Raw genomic sequence first — 18,950 nt, forward strand, 5'->3', positions numbered from 1 at the left:
CCAGCATGCAAAGGGTTAGTATCATATGTTGTGCGTGTTTTACGCACTGTTTGCACAACAGTTAAATAAGCGAGTTGGTTCAATTGCCTTTGTATTCTTTGTATGTAATTCACTTAAGTCGAACAAATGTACAATCTAAATTCTTCAATGAAAATATTTGGTTGTAAATTGTTTAACTTTCGATTCATCACAAGACAAGTGTTTTTAACCCTGTCAGTGCGGGAACCGAATTTTGAAGGCCTTTGCAAACAGTTTGGATTCTGATGAGACGCCACAAAACGTGGCGTCTCATCAGGACCCAAACTGTTTGCTATTCTGATAGTATTCTTTGAAAAAAATCGAAGAAAATGCTAATTTTAGAAATTCAGCAGACGACATTTTAGCAGACGACAAATTTCCCAGCATGCAAAGGGTTAGTACATATCATATCGTATCATATGTTGTGCGTGTTTGACGCACTGTTTGCACACCAGTTAAATAAGCGAGTTGGTTCAATTGCCTTTGTATTCTTTGTATGCAATTCACTTAAGTCGAACAAATGTACAATCTATGGTGGACGAACCAGTTATCGAACACCTAAGAAATTAAGTTAAATTTGCAAACACTTAAAATAACAAAAACAATTTGTTTTAACAAATAACTAACAGTTCAATCATTAAATAACTTATCTGTAAAGTCTTCAAGCAAATATCCGTCAAGAATTCATAACAATGATTCCTTGTTTATTGTCACCTAGCAGACAAAACAAAATGGCGGCCGATGTAAACATGACCTATTACCGAACAGTTCATAAATACTACTCCAGTGAATATAAACAAACATGAAACTGAACAATTTTTTTTGAAACATGAAAATTAACAAAATTAGAAAAGCATGTAGCTTTGAACACAAAAAACAAGTCTATTCCTCTGCAATATTGTGGCAAGGACAATAGAACGGGTCATTTCTCCTGACAACATTTGTGGCTGTGCAAAACTGCAAGTGCACCCAGTGGCTACAGTTATCAAAGTCACACTTGGCCCACTTTACAAATATCAATGATACGCAGTTAGCAAGTTCTTTTGGCTGAAAGAGGCTGCATACACAACAAGTTTCATCATCATCTTCATCTTCAGAGAATTCAACATCAGTGTTCAGATGGGAGGGTCCAGGCTCTGGGTAAGTGTGTTGTTTTGTTGATTGTTTTTTTTCAGTTGTTTGTTCCTTGTTTGTGAAACTGTTTCTTTTGTGGGCATAAGCTTCGAATGTTTGTTGGATTGTTCAGTTTGTTGCTTGTTTTTCTGTTCATTTGTTGTTTCAGCTCTTTCCCTTAGTTTCTGTTCAATTACCGGATCTGTTATTTCTTTGCCAGATGTAAATTCAAGAATGTTATTCTTTTTCTTTCCATTGTTGAATTCTTTCTTTTTGTTAATGACAACTTCTGCTTCATAGAAGAAAACATCAGGATTTCTTTCATGCATGTTTTTGTTGATTTCAGGAACAGATTGTTCAGCAACATATGGTAGCGAAGTGGTAAAATGCTCCTTGCTAACAGCTGACTCGTCAACAGGAAAAACACCTGATTTCTTGAAGGCAGATCGAAGATTTTCCACAGACAATGCTGCTACGTATGCAGCAGATCCAAGAGGAGCAACATTGTACCTTGTTATTTTTGTAGAGGGATTTTCTCTGATAAATCTGTGACACATGGAGTTGTAGATTTTTTGAAGGGGTCCAAAACAACCCACATCAAGGGGTTGAAGGACATGGCTTGTGTGGGCCGGTAAGATGAATAAAATAATGTTATTCTTCTTTGCCCAATCCAGCACTGGAACATTTATGTGGCTTTTATGGCCATCAAGCAGAACAAGGATAGGCTGTGACTTGTCCACTCTTTGCACATATCTGAGGAAATGGGTGTCCATGTAGTGTAAAAACACAGCTGAATTTGACCAGCCACTGTCAGACATACACCCTGATGACCCTTGTGTAGACCCTTGTAACAGATCTGCATTCAGGCGTTTCCCTTTGAAAACAAAGAATGGTGGAAGCTGTGTGCCTAATGCGTTGCCACATCCAATTATTGTTGTAACGCAGGACCTTGACGAAGTAACTGCTGGTGCCTTCAATGTGCCACTTATTATGAATGGTGGGGTATGCTCTGTTTGGATACCTTTTTCGTCAATGTTATAGACACACTCAGGTTTGTTGTGGAGGTCATGTTTTTCAACAACGCTCATCAAATTGTTGAAATATTCATGAACATTGGCCTCTGATGTGGCTTCAGCTCTGTAGTTGGACAGTACCCTCGGACGAACAACTCGCAACTCAGGCCATCGCTGCTGGAAACCCTTAAACCATTTCACAGACAAAGGTTTATCATTTGGCCTTTTACCAAGGAACACTGCATAGTTTGTAGCACTTGCTACAACTTCACTGATAGTATAACCATACCCAAGGGCAGCCATTGTCTTGACATGGTCAACTAGTTTGGCCTCTTCTTCCTGAGAGAAGAGTGGAGCTGGTCCGGGTTTGAGGCATTCAGGGTCAATAACCCCTTTCACACGGTCCCATAGTGTAGTATGAGGAACACCATACTGTTTTGCAACAGTTCTTACTGGCAAGCCACTGTCTTTTACTTTAAGGTATGCATTGTGAAGAGCTGTTGGTGAGTAAAGACCTCTGTGTTTAATTATCTTCTTAGGTTTAGACTGAAAAAAATAGAAAAACAAACTTAACTTTATGATGATCAATTGTCAAGAAAGAAAAGCTGGAATATTTTTTCGGAACTGTGCTGTAGCTCTAAGAGCGATAATAAAACAAAGTCACATGACTATCACATGACTGTCACGTGACCCGGACTCGACGAAAAAATCTACGTCTGCTGCAACCAAAATTGCAAATGGAAATACGCTTCTTGGTGTGTAAATGCACGTTTTGATAAATGCATTCAAAAAGTAATAGCAAAAAACACATAAAACCGTGTAAATAACAATAAATGCATTTTTTTTTACCTGTTTTCGGCGCATTTGTTGCAAGCTTAGTGGACAAGTAGGTCACGGACTTCATAAATGACCATTTGTTTATGGATGTGACGTCATGCGCACTTTTGCGCATGCGCATATAGAACCAAAACAAACCGTCCGATATTAGGTTCTGTTCGATAATAGGTACTTACACGATAAATTCTTCAATGAAAATATTTGGTAGTAAATTGTTTAACTTTCGATTCATCACAAAACAAGTGTTTTTAACTATGCGAGCTTCAATACACATGCATAGCTCTATAGTAGGCAATTATTCTATCACATAGTGGTTTTGCGTTCTCATGTTACACTTCAAGCGGAACGGAACCGATCTTTTGTTTCAATTGTTCACGTCAAATACTATTTTGGTGGTCATTTGATCGCAAACATGGTGAAGGTTCTTACAATGAAAACTATTTACTCGTTGAAACACTAAAAGACGTTATTGCAAACAAAGCAATCTCAATGAATTATTTAAAAAAAAGACAAGCGTCTAAAATGACTGCGAGTTTGATTCATTCAATAAGGAATATAAAGTGTTAATTATGTTTGTCAATGTCCGTAAAATAGAACACATAAATGTGATCATTTCAAATAGAAAACGGGAAATATAATAATTAATAGATAATTGTAACAGGGAATTCTTTAAATGTTTGCGGACGCTTGTGGTTAAGGTATAAATGCACCAAAACTGTTTCATGAACTAAACACATGAAATAATAAATTGTATAATCCTTATTGCGGACGAACTGGCTCATGACAAGGCGGATTACAAAAATATATTGTATTGGCCTAAAGGCTCAGTTTTTAAAATTATCCTTACAGTATTTATGCATGTTTACATTAATAATTTATTTTTCGCAATTTAAAGCTTTGTGTCAATGTACTCATTGGCAGGGACATTGGTAACGTACAATGACAACGCTTGTTCGACAACATTTTATGTTGCAACATTCATATGAATATATTACAGGGGTCACTGCAACTCTTTCCATTTCAATGAATTGAAGCACAAAAGGAGGGGTTTACACAACATTGATGCAAATTCAAAATAAACAAGAAATATCTTTAAAAAAGATATACGGCGTTGATTGTGGTAGATGTTTATGAACGATCAAAGGTTATCTCTATGAGATAATCAAAGCGCTGAAGGCACTGAAGACGTTCGCTATTGCATAATTTAACACGCAATTCATTTTTGAAAATCAATCGCAAGTTTGAAATGAACACACGCCATTCAACTTTATAAAGTGTGTGTCATAGCGCACGGGTCGAGTTTTGTGTGCACTTTTTATCATCCTTATTATTTCATAGAAATAACTTAGACAAAATAAAAACAACATGCTTTTTGGAAGTTCTGAAAGCATAGAAAGTATGATGAAAATGGTAATGATAACTTAATATAAAGAAAATTTGCAGTCACCATCATATTAAAGGAATATTTTTTTCTAATATCAAATGACTATCACACCAAGAATATAAATTCACAATGAAAGTTCCGTGTACAAAACTTTTGATTTTTGACACCATATACACATTCAAAATATACAACAATCTTCGTATCTTGTATATGGAGGAATAAAAGTATATAAACATTGCTGTTTATGCTTTACTTATTACCCGAGCAGTTCACACGGTGTCAACAACGCTAACATAAACATAGGTATAGAGCACTAATGCGCTTTTAGGCGTAGCTGTTCCAGTTTTCATCTTAGTGACTTTTACATAACGCCAACAGACACGCATGAATATTTTCGAATATTTAATAAGCTGATTCGAGATACAACCTCTGAATTTTTGCTACATCACTGCGTATTAGTCTCATTTATAAGACGCGCAAAGAATTTAGAGATACTTTTTATATGGGCTAAATTCTTTGGAACGTCTCATCGTTGAAGGACCTTTTTTGCGGTGGAAACCAGAAAGTTTAAATTTTCATCAATTTGCGTAAAATTGCAAAATATTTAACATGAGCTTTTAATACCGACTTTTACCTAACAAGATCTAGTATGCTAATCTTTGTCGATTTAATAAGCATATGTTCAAAACAGATATGGTGCAGTTTCTATTCACTGTTCTAAGTTTCAGGAAGTGTTTATGCATGTCTTTTTCGCACCTCTGTCTGTGTTGTTTTATGTACTTACATTCTACGTTACAAAGGACGGTATACTGTACGATCTGTATCAATATTATTTATGTACAGTATAAAAATAAAAGATGTACTTTATTTCAGAACTTTTTAATTGTCAATTTAGAAAAAAAAACAATGCTAAATTAATCCAGAAAAGTATAACATCGGTTTACTATGTAACGCGCTGCACCACAACAGACGAACGCAAACTGTATTTTACGCTGTTTATTCTTCCACTTTAAACCAGATACGTAACATCGAGGTCGTGTTATCGATTTATATCTACACAGCGAGGGAATCGAGAGATATTGAAAAATTGAATAGTGGTTGGATTTAAATTGCTCAGGCGTGCAAAATTCAAAGTGTCATTACATAATTTTTACGGAACATTATCGACAAATGAATTATCTACACAGGTATGTAAATATTATTGCAATCCGTTGTTATTAAGTGTCTTATATCGGGGCTTGAATGTTGCGCACAAAATCCTTGCGCAACAATATAGACAAAGAACAAAAAATTCCCACCACATAATTGGTCTTTCACCCTTTGTACGCTCCAAATATTACCCATATAAAAAGTAGCTTAATATTTAAGAGCGTCAAAAATTTGGACTACACTGCGTATGTGCTCAATTCAAAGGATGTAGCACTGTTCAGTGTATCAAGGTATTCCGGACTACTCTCTGTATGCTCAAACGACACAAATTGTGGCCCTGTTACAACTACGCGTTACAATCCATCTCGCAGAATTTCACTTTCGCCTCCAAGATGAGAAAACAATCATTAGCGAAATAGTATAGTGTCACGATAAGAGAAAATCGTTTAATTATCATACCACAATGTTTGCCGTACTTGGTCAGCACGTCTGGAAATCATTCCTTAATGTGTGGATAGGCTGCCATTATTAATAAGTTTGCTATTTTCAATTCAATTTTGTATCAAAAAGCACTGTTCTTAAATGTGGCATTTTCAATTCGCAATGAGATTTGTAATGACCCTCGTCATGCGAAAATGGGTCTTATTAGATATGCGTCCATCATATAAATAGCCCACTCAGCTATCCCTCCTTCTGGTAAGGAGAAACATAACATATTGAGTGATTTTAAAGCGAACATCATCCCCTATGGCCTGACTGCGCAAAAGCACATGTTGGGTTTAACAAACGCTTGCCAAAACGCATAAGACCCGTTTTCGCATGACGGCGCTATTGACGTGTGATTTAAATGTGTCGAAAGAAAACTGCGTTTAAATAAAATAAAAACATACGATATATTTCGATAGTGAAGAAAGATACTCATAACAAGGCATATGAGGACACATATGAAGTGCTCTCCCGTAGTATATTTTTTATTTACTCACACTAATGAGTGGTTTGACAATGCTAACACACATTTCATGCGGTGAATATGCAGCTTACAAGTGAAAAACACAGCACAATAGTTTAACTTTTGTTTAATTGTATTTAATTATTTAGAAAAGTAAATTGCTAACTTTATTTCAAAGTCAGCGTATACGCCGACTACATTTTTAAGACATTTATTGCTATAAATATATTTAATATAATATATTAAGTTGTTTTCGGTTTTAGCGATTAAAAAGCATTTTCGAGGTTGCCTATAGTATGCCTGTAGTAATTGATGAACTCATATCCAACTGTCCATGTATTGAAAACTGTGAATATAAACAAGCTTAACCTTCTACTAACCTTCTACTATTGCATTCGTATTATTATTATCAATTGTTTGTTATATTCGGGTTTAGCAATTATGAAAAAAAAATTTTGTCTATCGTATCGCTGAAGTCATATTTGAACTTATGTTCAACGTTTTATAAATTGAGAATATAAATAAGCGTCAACTTTTTCCCGAATCTCTCAATTTACGACCTGTACTACGTCATTGAGTTGTATGCGAGAGCGTAACCTATTGCGTTGTTACAACCCGTAAACTTTCCTTTGTTTATCGACAGGCGCATCTATTAATAGCCTCATATCATGAATGCCAAAACAACCGGGAAAAAGAACCACGTGACCAAATAGGACGCAAAACGCAAATACCATGCGACTTCGACTTTTATTATGTAAGAACGCTCCGCAAATCCTTTGAAGTCGGAGCCTTGTGATTGCTATTACGTAAATAATTGAACTCTAACTGAAGTAAGCAAAGGAAACGCAGCATCTAATTGACCCATTCCTTCTATGTGCGAAGGCAGATTGAATTTTACTAATGTATGGTTTGCCTATTATAACACACATTATAATGCGGTAAATATGCGACTAACAAGTAAAAAACTCTATAATTTAACTTGTGTTTTGAATTAAGTTATTTAGAAAACAAAATTCCAAACCTTATTTCAAAACAGCAAGACTACATTTTTTAGAGAATATTATTGTTATATTTAAATGTTTTTTAACAGTTTCAGCGATAATGAAACATTTTTGTATGTTGTCTATCGTATCCCTGTAATAATTGTTGAACTCGTGGTCAACGTATTATTAATTGAGACCTGTGAATACAAACAAGCGTAACCTTATACTACTGCGTTATTCTCACACGGACTCCCCTTTGTTTATCGCCAGCCTCAGATTTATGAATGAGCTGAGCGAAAATACTACGTCACGCACACGCAGCAGAAAGTGAACTATTTTAATCATTCATAAACAATCTCCTCCGCGACACGTACAATACGATCATTGTTTATTGATTTTTTTCTATTAAACACCGTTCGAAAATATTGAAAGTAACACGATATTAATATAATGTTTCCATTTGTGAATACACATAATTGGAGAACTCAAACCTCTTGCATAAATTATACAACTCTTTCTTGCGCGGATACGCAAGCTGGTATTGGGTTAATCATACCTAGGCCGTATCGACCTGAATTTCACACTAAGCACTTTAGACGGGCGCTAAAGCGCCCATCTAAAAAGTAGCGGATGCCTTTTTTTCTGCGCAGTTCTTAGCTACATCATAAGCAAATCAATAACGGGGTGTTGCGCCAGATTTCGTGGCTTATTTTGCTTTATGCGATATTATTACTCAGATATCTATATTTACAGAATAGAAAAACACAAGAAACATGAAAATAAACGAGTGCATATAGGTCAGCCGGCAATACTCGAATCTTATTTAATTGCATAATTATAGTATAGCGAATTATTGTGCTCATGCTTAATAAACTGGTCTTAATGGATAAATATTTCTAATTAATTTTATCAAAATTGGTCCTTATCATGCAAATGTTGAAACCATATTAAAAATCGATGATTGACATACCACAATAATATCGCCGAATATCTTTTTTAGTATCTTTCTGATCAAAATAGACTTCAAGTGCACAAAGTTTACGAGACGGCGTTTATATAAAGATTTCTGCAACTGACCGCAAACTGACCTTGATACCTTGCGGATTGGAATGCAATGCATTACAGTCACTACGTTATTGTCAGTAAGACCGGTGTAACACAATGATCGCAACCCCTTCTGCGAACTCCGGTGATAAACTGTATATAAACTCTGACTTACACAAATGGCCGCGAAATGACCCGAAACCTCGCGAATTCAAATGCAATGCAAGTAAGTACTAAATATGACAACATAGCCTTTAGTATAAACGCTTTTGCGCTGGTAATTCTCTGAAAATAAAAGGTGAACGCACAAACTGTATTTATGTCGAAAATTGATTGTAAAACTGTTTTATCTATTGAGCCTTTTCATTAGAGATAAAATTGTTTCATGCAGTAAAACAGTGTTACAAAGACGCGGATATGTTTCCAATGTTCTGGTGTTATACTCAAATCAGCCAATGGAATAAATGAAGTGTATTCATTCGTACCTAGCCGCGGGAAATTTTATTTGAGTATTATTGGACACTTACAAAGGTCAAGTCAGGGTGAAAAGCTGGCTTAATACAGCTTACGCCGAAAAAAACGTACTTAAACTGAAACTTTGCATCATGGTAATATAGAGTTATATTGTAGTTTGAAAATACAAACTTAGTATTATCTTACATTGTGTTTTTGCAGGGTAACAGAAAATTTCTTAAGGTTTGGACCAAACGATCCGAAACCTTTCGTAATGAAAGGTAATTGCACATAATTATCGTTGTTTAACTTGTCCAGCAGATTTGAAGTTTTTTCCGTTACATTCGGTTTAATGTGATTTGTATTGTGTCATGTTTGTTATTACAATATTTTATGTGTTCGTTTTGTGACCAAAAATTATCAAAATAATAATGGTTTTAATACTGACAAAACAAGGTATCACAATTAAAATAAGTCATCAGGAATTTGACCATAATTACACAAAAATGCATATACCCAGCCTTTTGAACTAATGAGTTTACGTTTTCCTTCAATTAATTGCATTAAATTAGTAATTTTCAGTTTTTGTAAATCATAGACACGACATCAACATTTTAGTAAATAATTAATATTGCACAATAACTTTTCCATTGTACATCGGTCTGTCTAGAAATATTTCGGAAAAATAGTATAATATATGGAGAAGCTAATGCAGCAAAAAGTAAGATACATTTGACTCTCTATGGATCTGGAATTGCGTAATATATAAATCCTGATCTCTACACCTAATTATCTGTTTTGATCCTCATTATCTTCTCATTCTTTGTTTTGCCTCGCTTTACAGTGGACGTTTGTTAGACTCAAATCTACAATAATGTTATTTTGGGTATGTTTGTTCTGTCATAAAATACTGTGCTCAAAAGAATACTCTTATTGTGTACTCAACTAATTATTATGCTCAATTATGTATAACGCACATTATTTTCTTAAAGCCAAGATGGAGGGAAAACATTTAAGTAAGAAAACTGGCGAATCGTCGCTCATTGAAAATTGCGCAACAGGCCAATTAAGTGACTGGCCAATTAATCAGTGAATATATACGATAGCAAAATATATTGGTTTTCGCAAATAATTCCATTAATGACCACATTATTTTTTTTGGCAATTTTATTAAAAACGTTTAGGAACTATATAATAATGCTATTTAACAACTTTATAATGATATTTACTATTGGAATATTATTGCTTTATGCAATTTTAGTCATGTCCCAAATTTGGGACGCCAGACACATAAGATATCAATATTCATATATATTCCATCGTTTAGTAATGACACATTTACTTCCAAATATGCATGAATGTATTATTTTCTGCATGTTTATTACAATCCAATCACCTGTCTATGAATTGTGAAATATATATCTCGACTTATCACTGGCGATGAAATGCTATGAAACATCTGTATTGGAGTCCATCATTACACTTCACGCAGATCCGGGTTGACTTTCCGCCACAAAAGGCACACCTTCTAGATAGCTGTGTGTTATTTGGCGTAATGTAGTGGTCGCGCCTGTCTTGCCTGACAGCAACCGGTACTCTGCGCATATTTCCCGCCTGAAATCTAGCAGATCCATGGGTTGGTTCTGATATATAGCGAATAACCTGTACAGGACCCATGCATTTTGAACAACCATGTCCGGGATAAACGCAAACAGTGCCCACTACCATTTGTTTATCCGAATACCAATTCTGTAGGTGTTGATATTTTGATCCATACGATCAGCACCTCCTGTACATCTGTTGTATTCCGCTATAACGTTTGGCTGTTGCAATTCTATAATCCTTCTTTTACGTTTTGACCAACGCTGGACCCTGTTTACTGGAGTGATTTTGTGGCAGTTCGTGCCCATATATACAAGGTTGTTGTCATTCCATTCCACAATCAAGGCCTGACCATCAGCAAGAAGTTGGTTCCTGTCAAATTGTTTATATTGCCCCGAGGTCTTCATCTACGCTATCCTCATCACTGTTTGTAGCATCTTCTGGTCCAGTCATGAACACATCAGCTTCTTGAAAGTCTGTATCATCTTCAAGAAGATGCAACACATTATTTAGAGTGAGCCTGTTTATATAAATGTAGTTGTAAAATATTATCATTTGTTATTTTTACAGACCATACTTAATCTCAATTTTACAATATGTGCTTAGCGTCCCATATTTGGGACATCATATTGATTAGTAAAAAGTCAAGGGAAAATAAGTAAATACTTATATTTCCATTAGTGTACATTATAAAAAACACATATTTCAATATTTCAAATCTATAATTTTGACTTTATTATAAAAATGGTATAATTTAGCATAAATAAATACATACCTTTTTTAGCCATCGTCAGTCCAAGAAAAATTTGCCCCTTGTCGTCAAATGCAGCCTTATGAATGCATGAAATCTCTTTCTGTTTCATCTCTAATTGGTGTTACCTGATACAAAGGACTGATAGCACAGCCACACAACAGAGATAACTGTGTACTTATTACTGAAATAATTAACACTGACCAGATTTCCTAGGTGTCCCAAATATGGGACGCTAGACATTAATGGGTTAACACTCAAAATAGCCTTTCTTCCCGTATAATGCGTATTAACCTTTAAAATTTGAGGTTATACAACTGCTAGTACGGTAAAGTACGGTATACAGTCTAGTTACTATAACCGGATCAGTAGCTTTATAAAGTTTGCTGGTAAAAAACAATTAATGTTTTGATACTTCTATTATACCAGTTTAATGAAACATTATCTTTGCTTTCTGTTAAAGCAAAATTTATGTTTTAAAATGCAGCCAATATCTTTTTGTGGCACGTTGTTTCGGAATTCATGCATTAACAGATCACGTGTAGCCATAACGGATCACGTGATCAAAACCACTCATGGGGCATCTCAAACGCTTTTTGAACTGCCAAAACATGAAACTTGTACTTGTATACTGTGAGTAAAACATTGTATAAAGCTGATATGCTAATAAATCGTGACAATGCTGTGTTTGATATAGTATTGTACGCATTGCAAGCCGTGGAAATAGCCATAGCAAAGTATGCACTATACTGGAAAAAACCACTTACCATTTCAACCTGGCCCATTTTATCCACACATGGTAGTTTCATTCCATTAATTACATTTGCTATGTGATGTGATTTACAAAGGATTATCAATAGGTCAGTTTTGTTTTAGCAGCAATAAGTGGGTTTCTCCTAAGCTTCTGTAGAGAAACATATTTTGTTTCATTATGAATTATTTGTTTAATGTCCTCTGAAAAGAAACTTGTGAAGGAAGATTCCTTTGCCTAATGTTGCAATAAAAATAATGTAATTATGTACGAAAAAAAGCACACACTACAGCTAGGTGTAAATATCTTAGCATTTCAAATATTGAAGGACATCTATATAAGTGCTTATTTATGTACATTGTATATGTCGCACATACTTGAGACTTTATATCATACAACGAAGGAAACAAAGAATGAAACTTATCAAAGCATTGATAATTGCATAGCTTTGCCCTAAAACATATCGGGACGTGCTTTAGTTAGACTGGCAAAAGTGCTTTCTGAATCATCAGCAACCATATATCAATGAGGTATGACAATGTCTAATGTGGGGCATGCCATGGTGGGACGCTTAGACAAGGCTCTCTTGTAACAATCACATATCTAGAGTGCAAAGTCCAATAGTGTTAAAAAACCAGCCAGACAATGTGCCTTGAATAAGGCTTACAGACAAGACAGCAATATCTTACAATTTTAAATGACTTTTTAATCTGTGACCATTAAATGTAAATAGATATCAAATTAATAAAGATCAGGGATCTGTAACACAGGACAAGCGTTTTTATCAACATGGTTTGTATACTCCCGGCCAATGAGAAAGTAAGAGTCTATGACAAGGGGTTTAATTTTATAAACATGGTAACCCTAAGTAACTGAATTGTCAATGACGATAGTTGCTGGAATGTTTTGATGTTGATGAAAAGTGTTTGAGTTACTGGTGGCTACAACTGAACCCTTAGCCTCCTTAGTGGCTACCTGAAACAGACAACTACATATACTTTTAATAATCAATATGAATAGCTTTGTAAAACATAAATTATATTCGTACACTTTTTAGCCGTTTTCAACGACAAATAACTCAGTCAGGGATGTGTGGGTATGCAACGTGTCCTTTTCATCTACAATTTATGGCGATTATATATTTGAAGTTTCAATTAAATCTCTTTGGTAATGTGGATGAAAATCACTACACATATTACTAACAGTTTATGCCGACATCCAAACGAGAGTGTATTTGGCAATATATTTAAATTAAACAGTAAATGTCGATGCTGTTAAAAAGTGTAATAAGTAGGCCTACATCGATATCATACAAACATCTGTTGTGCACATGCACTATTGGTCGTTTTTTGGTCACGAAACAATTCTAATGAATAAATATATTGACTGTTATGCATTTTTATTTTTTGAATGAACAGTATATGTTTATCGATATAATGTCTATATGTATCATACTCAGTAAGCTCTTATTTTTAAATATTTATTTATAACATAAGATTAAACAATTCCCTTACAGCCTTATCACGTTATTTTAATGTCATTGATAAAATTGGATGGCCATTGAAACATTTGAGAAATCCCCTTTTACTTATGTAAAAAGGACACGCTTGATCCGCTATTGCCCTCATTCTTCATTCTCTTTACTGTGGTGCAAAATCTTAAAAACGAAATGAAACTGAAATGGTGTTTTGCAGACAGAAATCCTACTAAATGGGCTTTACATATATATTCATATACTTCTTAGTTATCACATAAATATAAAATTTGGCCGGGCTAAATGATAAACCTCGTTCTCGAACCGAGACGGAAGTAAACAAAGTCTTATGTACATGTCAGCAAAACACAACAAAATGTTTGACAAATAGGTGCCCGATTTTGATAAAAAAATATCGCGTTTTAAAGAATATGCCTTGCATATGCTTTCTGCAAAGTATCATCCCAACATAATAACTATTAATCGTGATACGCATTCTTGAACATCAAAGTGATCCGCTATTTGTAATGATCCGTTAATGGTAACTTAACTGTATATAAATTTCATTTCCAATCAAACAAGATATTTCATGTATGTACTGGTTAATTTACTTGTTACCGGTTTTTCGCAACTATGTTTAAAATGTGAAAAAGTTTAAATAACTTAACGGTAGCTATTAACTTCATGTTATGTTATTAACCATTTCTTGTCATTATAATTTACAAAAGGCATCAGAACTGCCATACATGAACACTACAAATACAATCTTAGTGTTTATTTCTTTTAATTTTGTATAAAATGCAATGAATACATATACGAGATTTCGTGGTAATTACATTTTCATATTTCAATCAGGTACGGAAAAGATGCAGCTCCGAGAAAAATGTTCTCAGACATCCAGAAGAACCACATTTTGTGGTGTGCGGTCTTCAGGTCCAACAACAAAAGATGCCCTCATTTACCGGCACTTCCATGTATGATTTAATATAGAAAGTGTTAAATCAACATATACAGTATCCTTAAGTAACAGAAATAGTATATACATCAGTACTACTACTGATAACTAATTTAAATTGGGGTGGTATTTACACAACATCTTTTAATGTCCGTGTTGTTCATTAGTCACCCGAGTACATCGTGTTAATAGCGAGCTATTTAGATATTCGTCGTCTGTCTGTACAATATGTGCATAAGTTCGTTCGTCTGTCGATCGATTTTTTAGTCAAATGACATTCTATACTTTATACGTGGTCATAACTTTAAGAATCTTTATATGAATGCTCTTCAGGAGGTATTTTATGAAAATGGTTCCAATGGTTCCCTCTATATTTTATGAATTATGTCAATTGACGAAAAGAAAAATTAAAACTTTTAAAATCTTCTTCTGCTAGCGGTTTACCCAGAGGTCTTATTTTTGGTATTTCAACAGTCTTTTTGTGGTTCTCTACAAAGTGTGTTCAAATTATCCCCTGAGATTAAACTTTTCACCGCCTTGGAGGTAATCTGTGTTCCTTAAAAACTCACCTAAGCTCGTAATGCTTATGGTTCGGTTTTGTGGTACTAGTATGTATTCTTCTGGCATCATGTTTTGTAGAAAGTTGGTTCAAAGCATGTCCCCTCGGGTTATAACTGACCATGCATAAATTGTGCAATTATTTAAAGAGAACTATTTAGTATGTAGATTAAAAGCTCTTGCCTGAAACCGCAATCTTCAGGTGTTAAACATGTGGTGTGTAATATTGTCTGGTTATCCTCAACAGAATTGTAAAAATCATTTCACGGGTCAAAACAGTCATGCAGCATGGTTAATATTATTTAAAAAGTAATATTATATAATTTTTAAATGTATGGTCAAAAAGGCCGCGCATGTATTTATATTATTGAAATGTTTCATTTTTGTTGTAGTTTGCATGTGGCATTATTTATTACTCATCCACTCAGTATTTGTTTCATATATTGACCCTTGTGTCAAACTATGTCCTGTCAGGGATGTTCAGTTAATTGTTTTAAAAATGAATTTATATTTGAAAAGTTACCCACTTTTGTGATCTCCTTCACAAATTGTTTAAATCATACCCTAAGGTACGAAACTGGCCATTGCACAGGTGAGTGATCACGGGCGATTTAGGATCTCTTGTCTTCTCTAACTTTAAAGACAAATAAGCTACACACATGTGGTATTATGTAATGTTTATATAAAATAACACAGAAAGATTTGTTCAAATTAGGTACCTTTCGTATCATGGGTCTTGAGCCTTTAGAATTACATAACTTGGATATTCAACAGGTTCTCCGTTAATACTTCAATGATCCACAGAGTTCTTATGTTCATATTTTCTTGTGAATGTTTTTTTATAACGTACAGTGAACATTGTTTTACTAAGTTAGTTTAACACATGTCATAGCTTTTTCTTTTGAATGCATTATACATTAAACATTCAAAGCATAAATATTTGCTAACGTTTTTCTATCTGAAGTTATTTCGCTAAATGTTAGCCTTTTGTAACATGTTCTTAAATTGAGGTGTGCCTTGATTGTGTGACTTTACGTACGTACAGAGTACTAGTCATTGCTATTTCCTTCAAGATTACTCATATTCATATCTTGCCATGATCGGCAAGACCATAAAATTGATCTTGAATGAAAAAAAACTTTGATACATGTTAATTACACTATTTGTGTAGTTTAAATGAATAATAACTTCATACTTCCATAGTAATGAAGACATTTCACAATTAATTAAAGGGGCCTTTTCACAGATTTTGGCATATTTTGAAGTTTGTCATTAAATGCTTTATATTTATAAATGTAAAACATTGGATCTTAAAAGCTCCAGAAAAAAATCAAGAATAAATTAAAACAAGGAAAAAAAAGTAGCCGGTACCAGGGCTCGAACCATTGACCACCGGAGTCATGGAGTTAGTCTGAAGTAAAACGCATTAGCCCTCTCGGCTATTCCGCCGAGCATACACAGCATTGGTATTTTATACCTTATATAAGCAACCTTCGTAGTTTCGTAAATTTAAACGACAAAAACAGAACTCTCCAAATTATTCAATCGTTTCGCGTTGCAACGCTTTATAATTTTTAGGTTTTCAAATCGTCAAAGATACATATAATGGCTATATTGGACTATGGTAAATGTTCAGTAATACGGTTTCCTCACAAATATCATAACTAAAACGAAAATTTGCGAATCTTAAACAACTTTTTTCAATTTTGTCAATTTACCAAACCGTGAAAAGATCCCTTTAAGATCTAATAATATTTTTGTTTGTAATAATGATATATGATTTTAAAGTGTGTGATTTTGTTGTGGGTTAATTTTCACCTCACAGAAAAAAGGCCATGGTTTATTAAGCTGCAATCGCACAGCATCGGCGATTGCCTTAACGTGTGCGACCTTGACACAGGCAGATCTGAGAGACAAATCTTCTTGTCGCCAAAGATCGAATTCAAGTATGAAACTTCCGAGGCAGTTTTCAGAGAGTGTTTTATACTTTATCTTTAATTCAGATATATACACACACATGATACGTGATGGTAATACATTGGGAAGTGACTTCATTTTGTAATTTAAAGCCTTCGCATTAAGATTGATTTGGCCATGCAATATAGTTGACCCTCTGTTTGAGCAATTGTTTGACCTTCTACAGACAGATGTGCTTGTCTTTCATGATAAATTATGAACTTTCTTGAGAAATAGAAAGTTATATGTGATGCTTATAGGAGCCTGGAAAAGTTTTATCTTAAGTGATAACCATATTTTCTGTCTATTCGTCCATATATCCATATGTCCATCTGTCCATACGTTTATTGTTTCTTATGCCCCGACAGCAAGTGTCCGTCTGTCGATTCGTACTTCAGTACGTCTATACTTACGATTTATACATACATACATAAGCTTGTGTTTTAAATTTATGGTCAATAACTGTGTGCATGTGTCCTAAACTATCACAGTTAAAAAACAGTACTGTGTAAATTATACTAAATATAGGATTATGGACTTAAACGTTTTAGGCAGAATTATGGCTTTTTGTTTGAATTTCGAACCTAGATAATAAAATGACATGAAGCTTGTGTTTTCAACTCCTCTTGAATTACTGGATGGATCCCGCTTAAACTTTCAGACAATAATTACCTTTATTGTGTGCACGATCCTTTTTAAAGAGTTTTAGCAGAATTACGGCCTTTTATTTGTTTCACTATAAAATATATTGGTCCATATAATATGTTTAACCTATCTAACTACTTTGTTTATTATGCTCACACTTTCACAGCTGCATATGCATATGGTTGTTATGGAAGGAATTTTGACTGCAAACACTCTTTGGCCGTTCGTGTTTGTCTGTTGTAGGATATACAGTGGATTTGTATTGGTCTTGTGAGGGGGGGTCAGTGTCCGAAACACATTTCTAACTTTTTCCATACTTGAAATTTAAGTTATTTATTGGATTTGTTTTATTTAAAATGGCCTTGTTTATGGCGCACTGGTCTTTATAAGAGATGTTGAGAGAGGTTTTGCCTTTTGTTAGAAGCCCACACTATTATAATGAACATTCGTGAATAGAAATGGTATTTCGAGACTTTATTTGGCATTGTATCGGTGATGCTAGGTGATCCTTATCAATGCCTTTGTTGCTCAAAATAGGAACAATTTTTTTCTTATTTACAACTCAATAAAAATCTGACTGATGTACCATAAATTCACACCTCATTTATTTGCATTTAGGGTTAAAACAAAAAAACATTGACAATATTCAGATTAATACATTGAGAATGCATTGAGTTATCTGAATAAAACAACTTACAAGTATTTATATACCAATACATTGAGATTGCATAAAGGTGCGTTTATCTATTTATTGGTGAGTACATTGCTTAACCCAACGTTTGACCCTTGCGAAATTATGTCGCAATCTAATTTTGTAATTATACATTATTTAATATATATTTATATATATGATATATAATTATATAACCCCATGTTAGTAAATGGTGTCTATGAGTAAGAAATAAAAATATATTTTTATTTTCAGAAAAATAGCCTGGGCTGAACGCAACACCATGTTCTTTGTGCTGTCGAACAATCTTCCTGACTTGCCAGGATTTTCAACTTTTGTAAGTATAAAAAATCTATAAATGTTAGGTAATCATACAAATGATAAAAAGTAACCTCTTTGTAGAATCTGCCTTGGGAAGGCTTGAAATATCTAGCAAACTTGTTAAGCGCATGTGCATGTATGACGTTAAACGTTTCGTTAGATCAAAGCTCAAAGCCACATTAATAGGTCAAAGATCTATTTTTGGTATAACATAGCATGTCCGTACTGTAACGCCATTATTCGTCATGTTATTTAAGATAGGTATACATGTTTTTCTGTTCTGTCTCCCTAATGCAAATGTCAAAGTAATCTTAAAACGAAATT

The 18,950-nt window shown here is 34.2% G+C and overlaps 1 protein-coding gene across 1 annotated transcript; it reads right to left on the reverse strand.

The window, feature by feature from the left end:
- Positions 1-1,133: 1,133 nt before the first annotated feature.
- LOC127831286 (uncharacterized) lies at positions 1,134-11,333 on the reverse strand. The gene is made up of 3 exons (XM_052356261.1): positions 11,321-11,333; positions 10,939-11,030; positions 1,134-2,690 (listed from the first exon to the last, which is right to left on the reverse strand). Exons 1-3 carry the CDS (start codon positions 11,331-11,333, stop codon positions 1,134-1,136), a joined length of 1,662 nt encoding a protein of 553 aa, XP_052212221.1.
- Positions 11,334-18,950: the final 7,617 nt, after the last annotated feature.

The sequence above is a fragment of the Dreissena polymorpha genome, chromosome 5 (genome assembly GCF_020536995.1).
Source record: "Dreissena polymorpha isolate Duluth1 chromosome 5, UMN_Dpol_1.0, whole genome shotgun sequence".
Taxonomy (NCBI): domain Eukaryota; kingdom Metazoa; phylum Mollusca; class Bivalvia; order Myida; family Dreissenidae; genus Dreissena; species Dreissena polymorpha.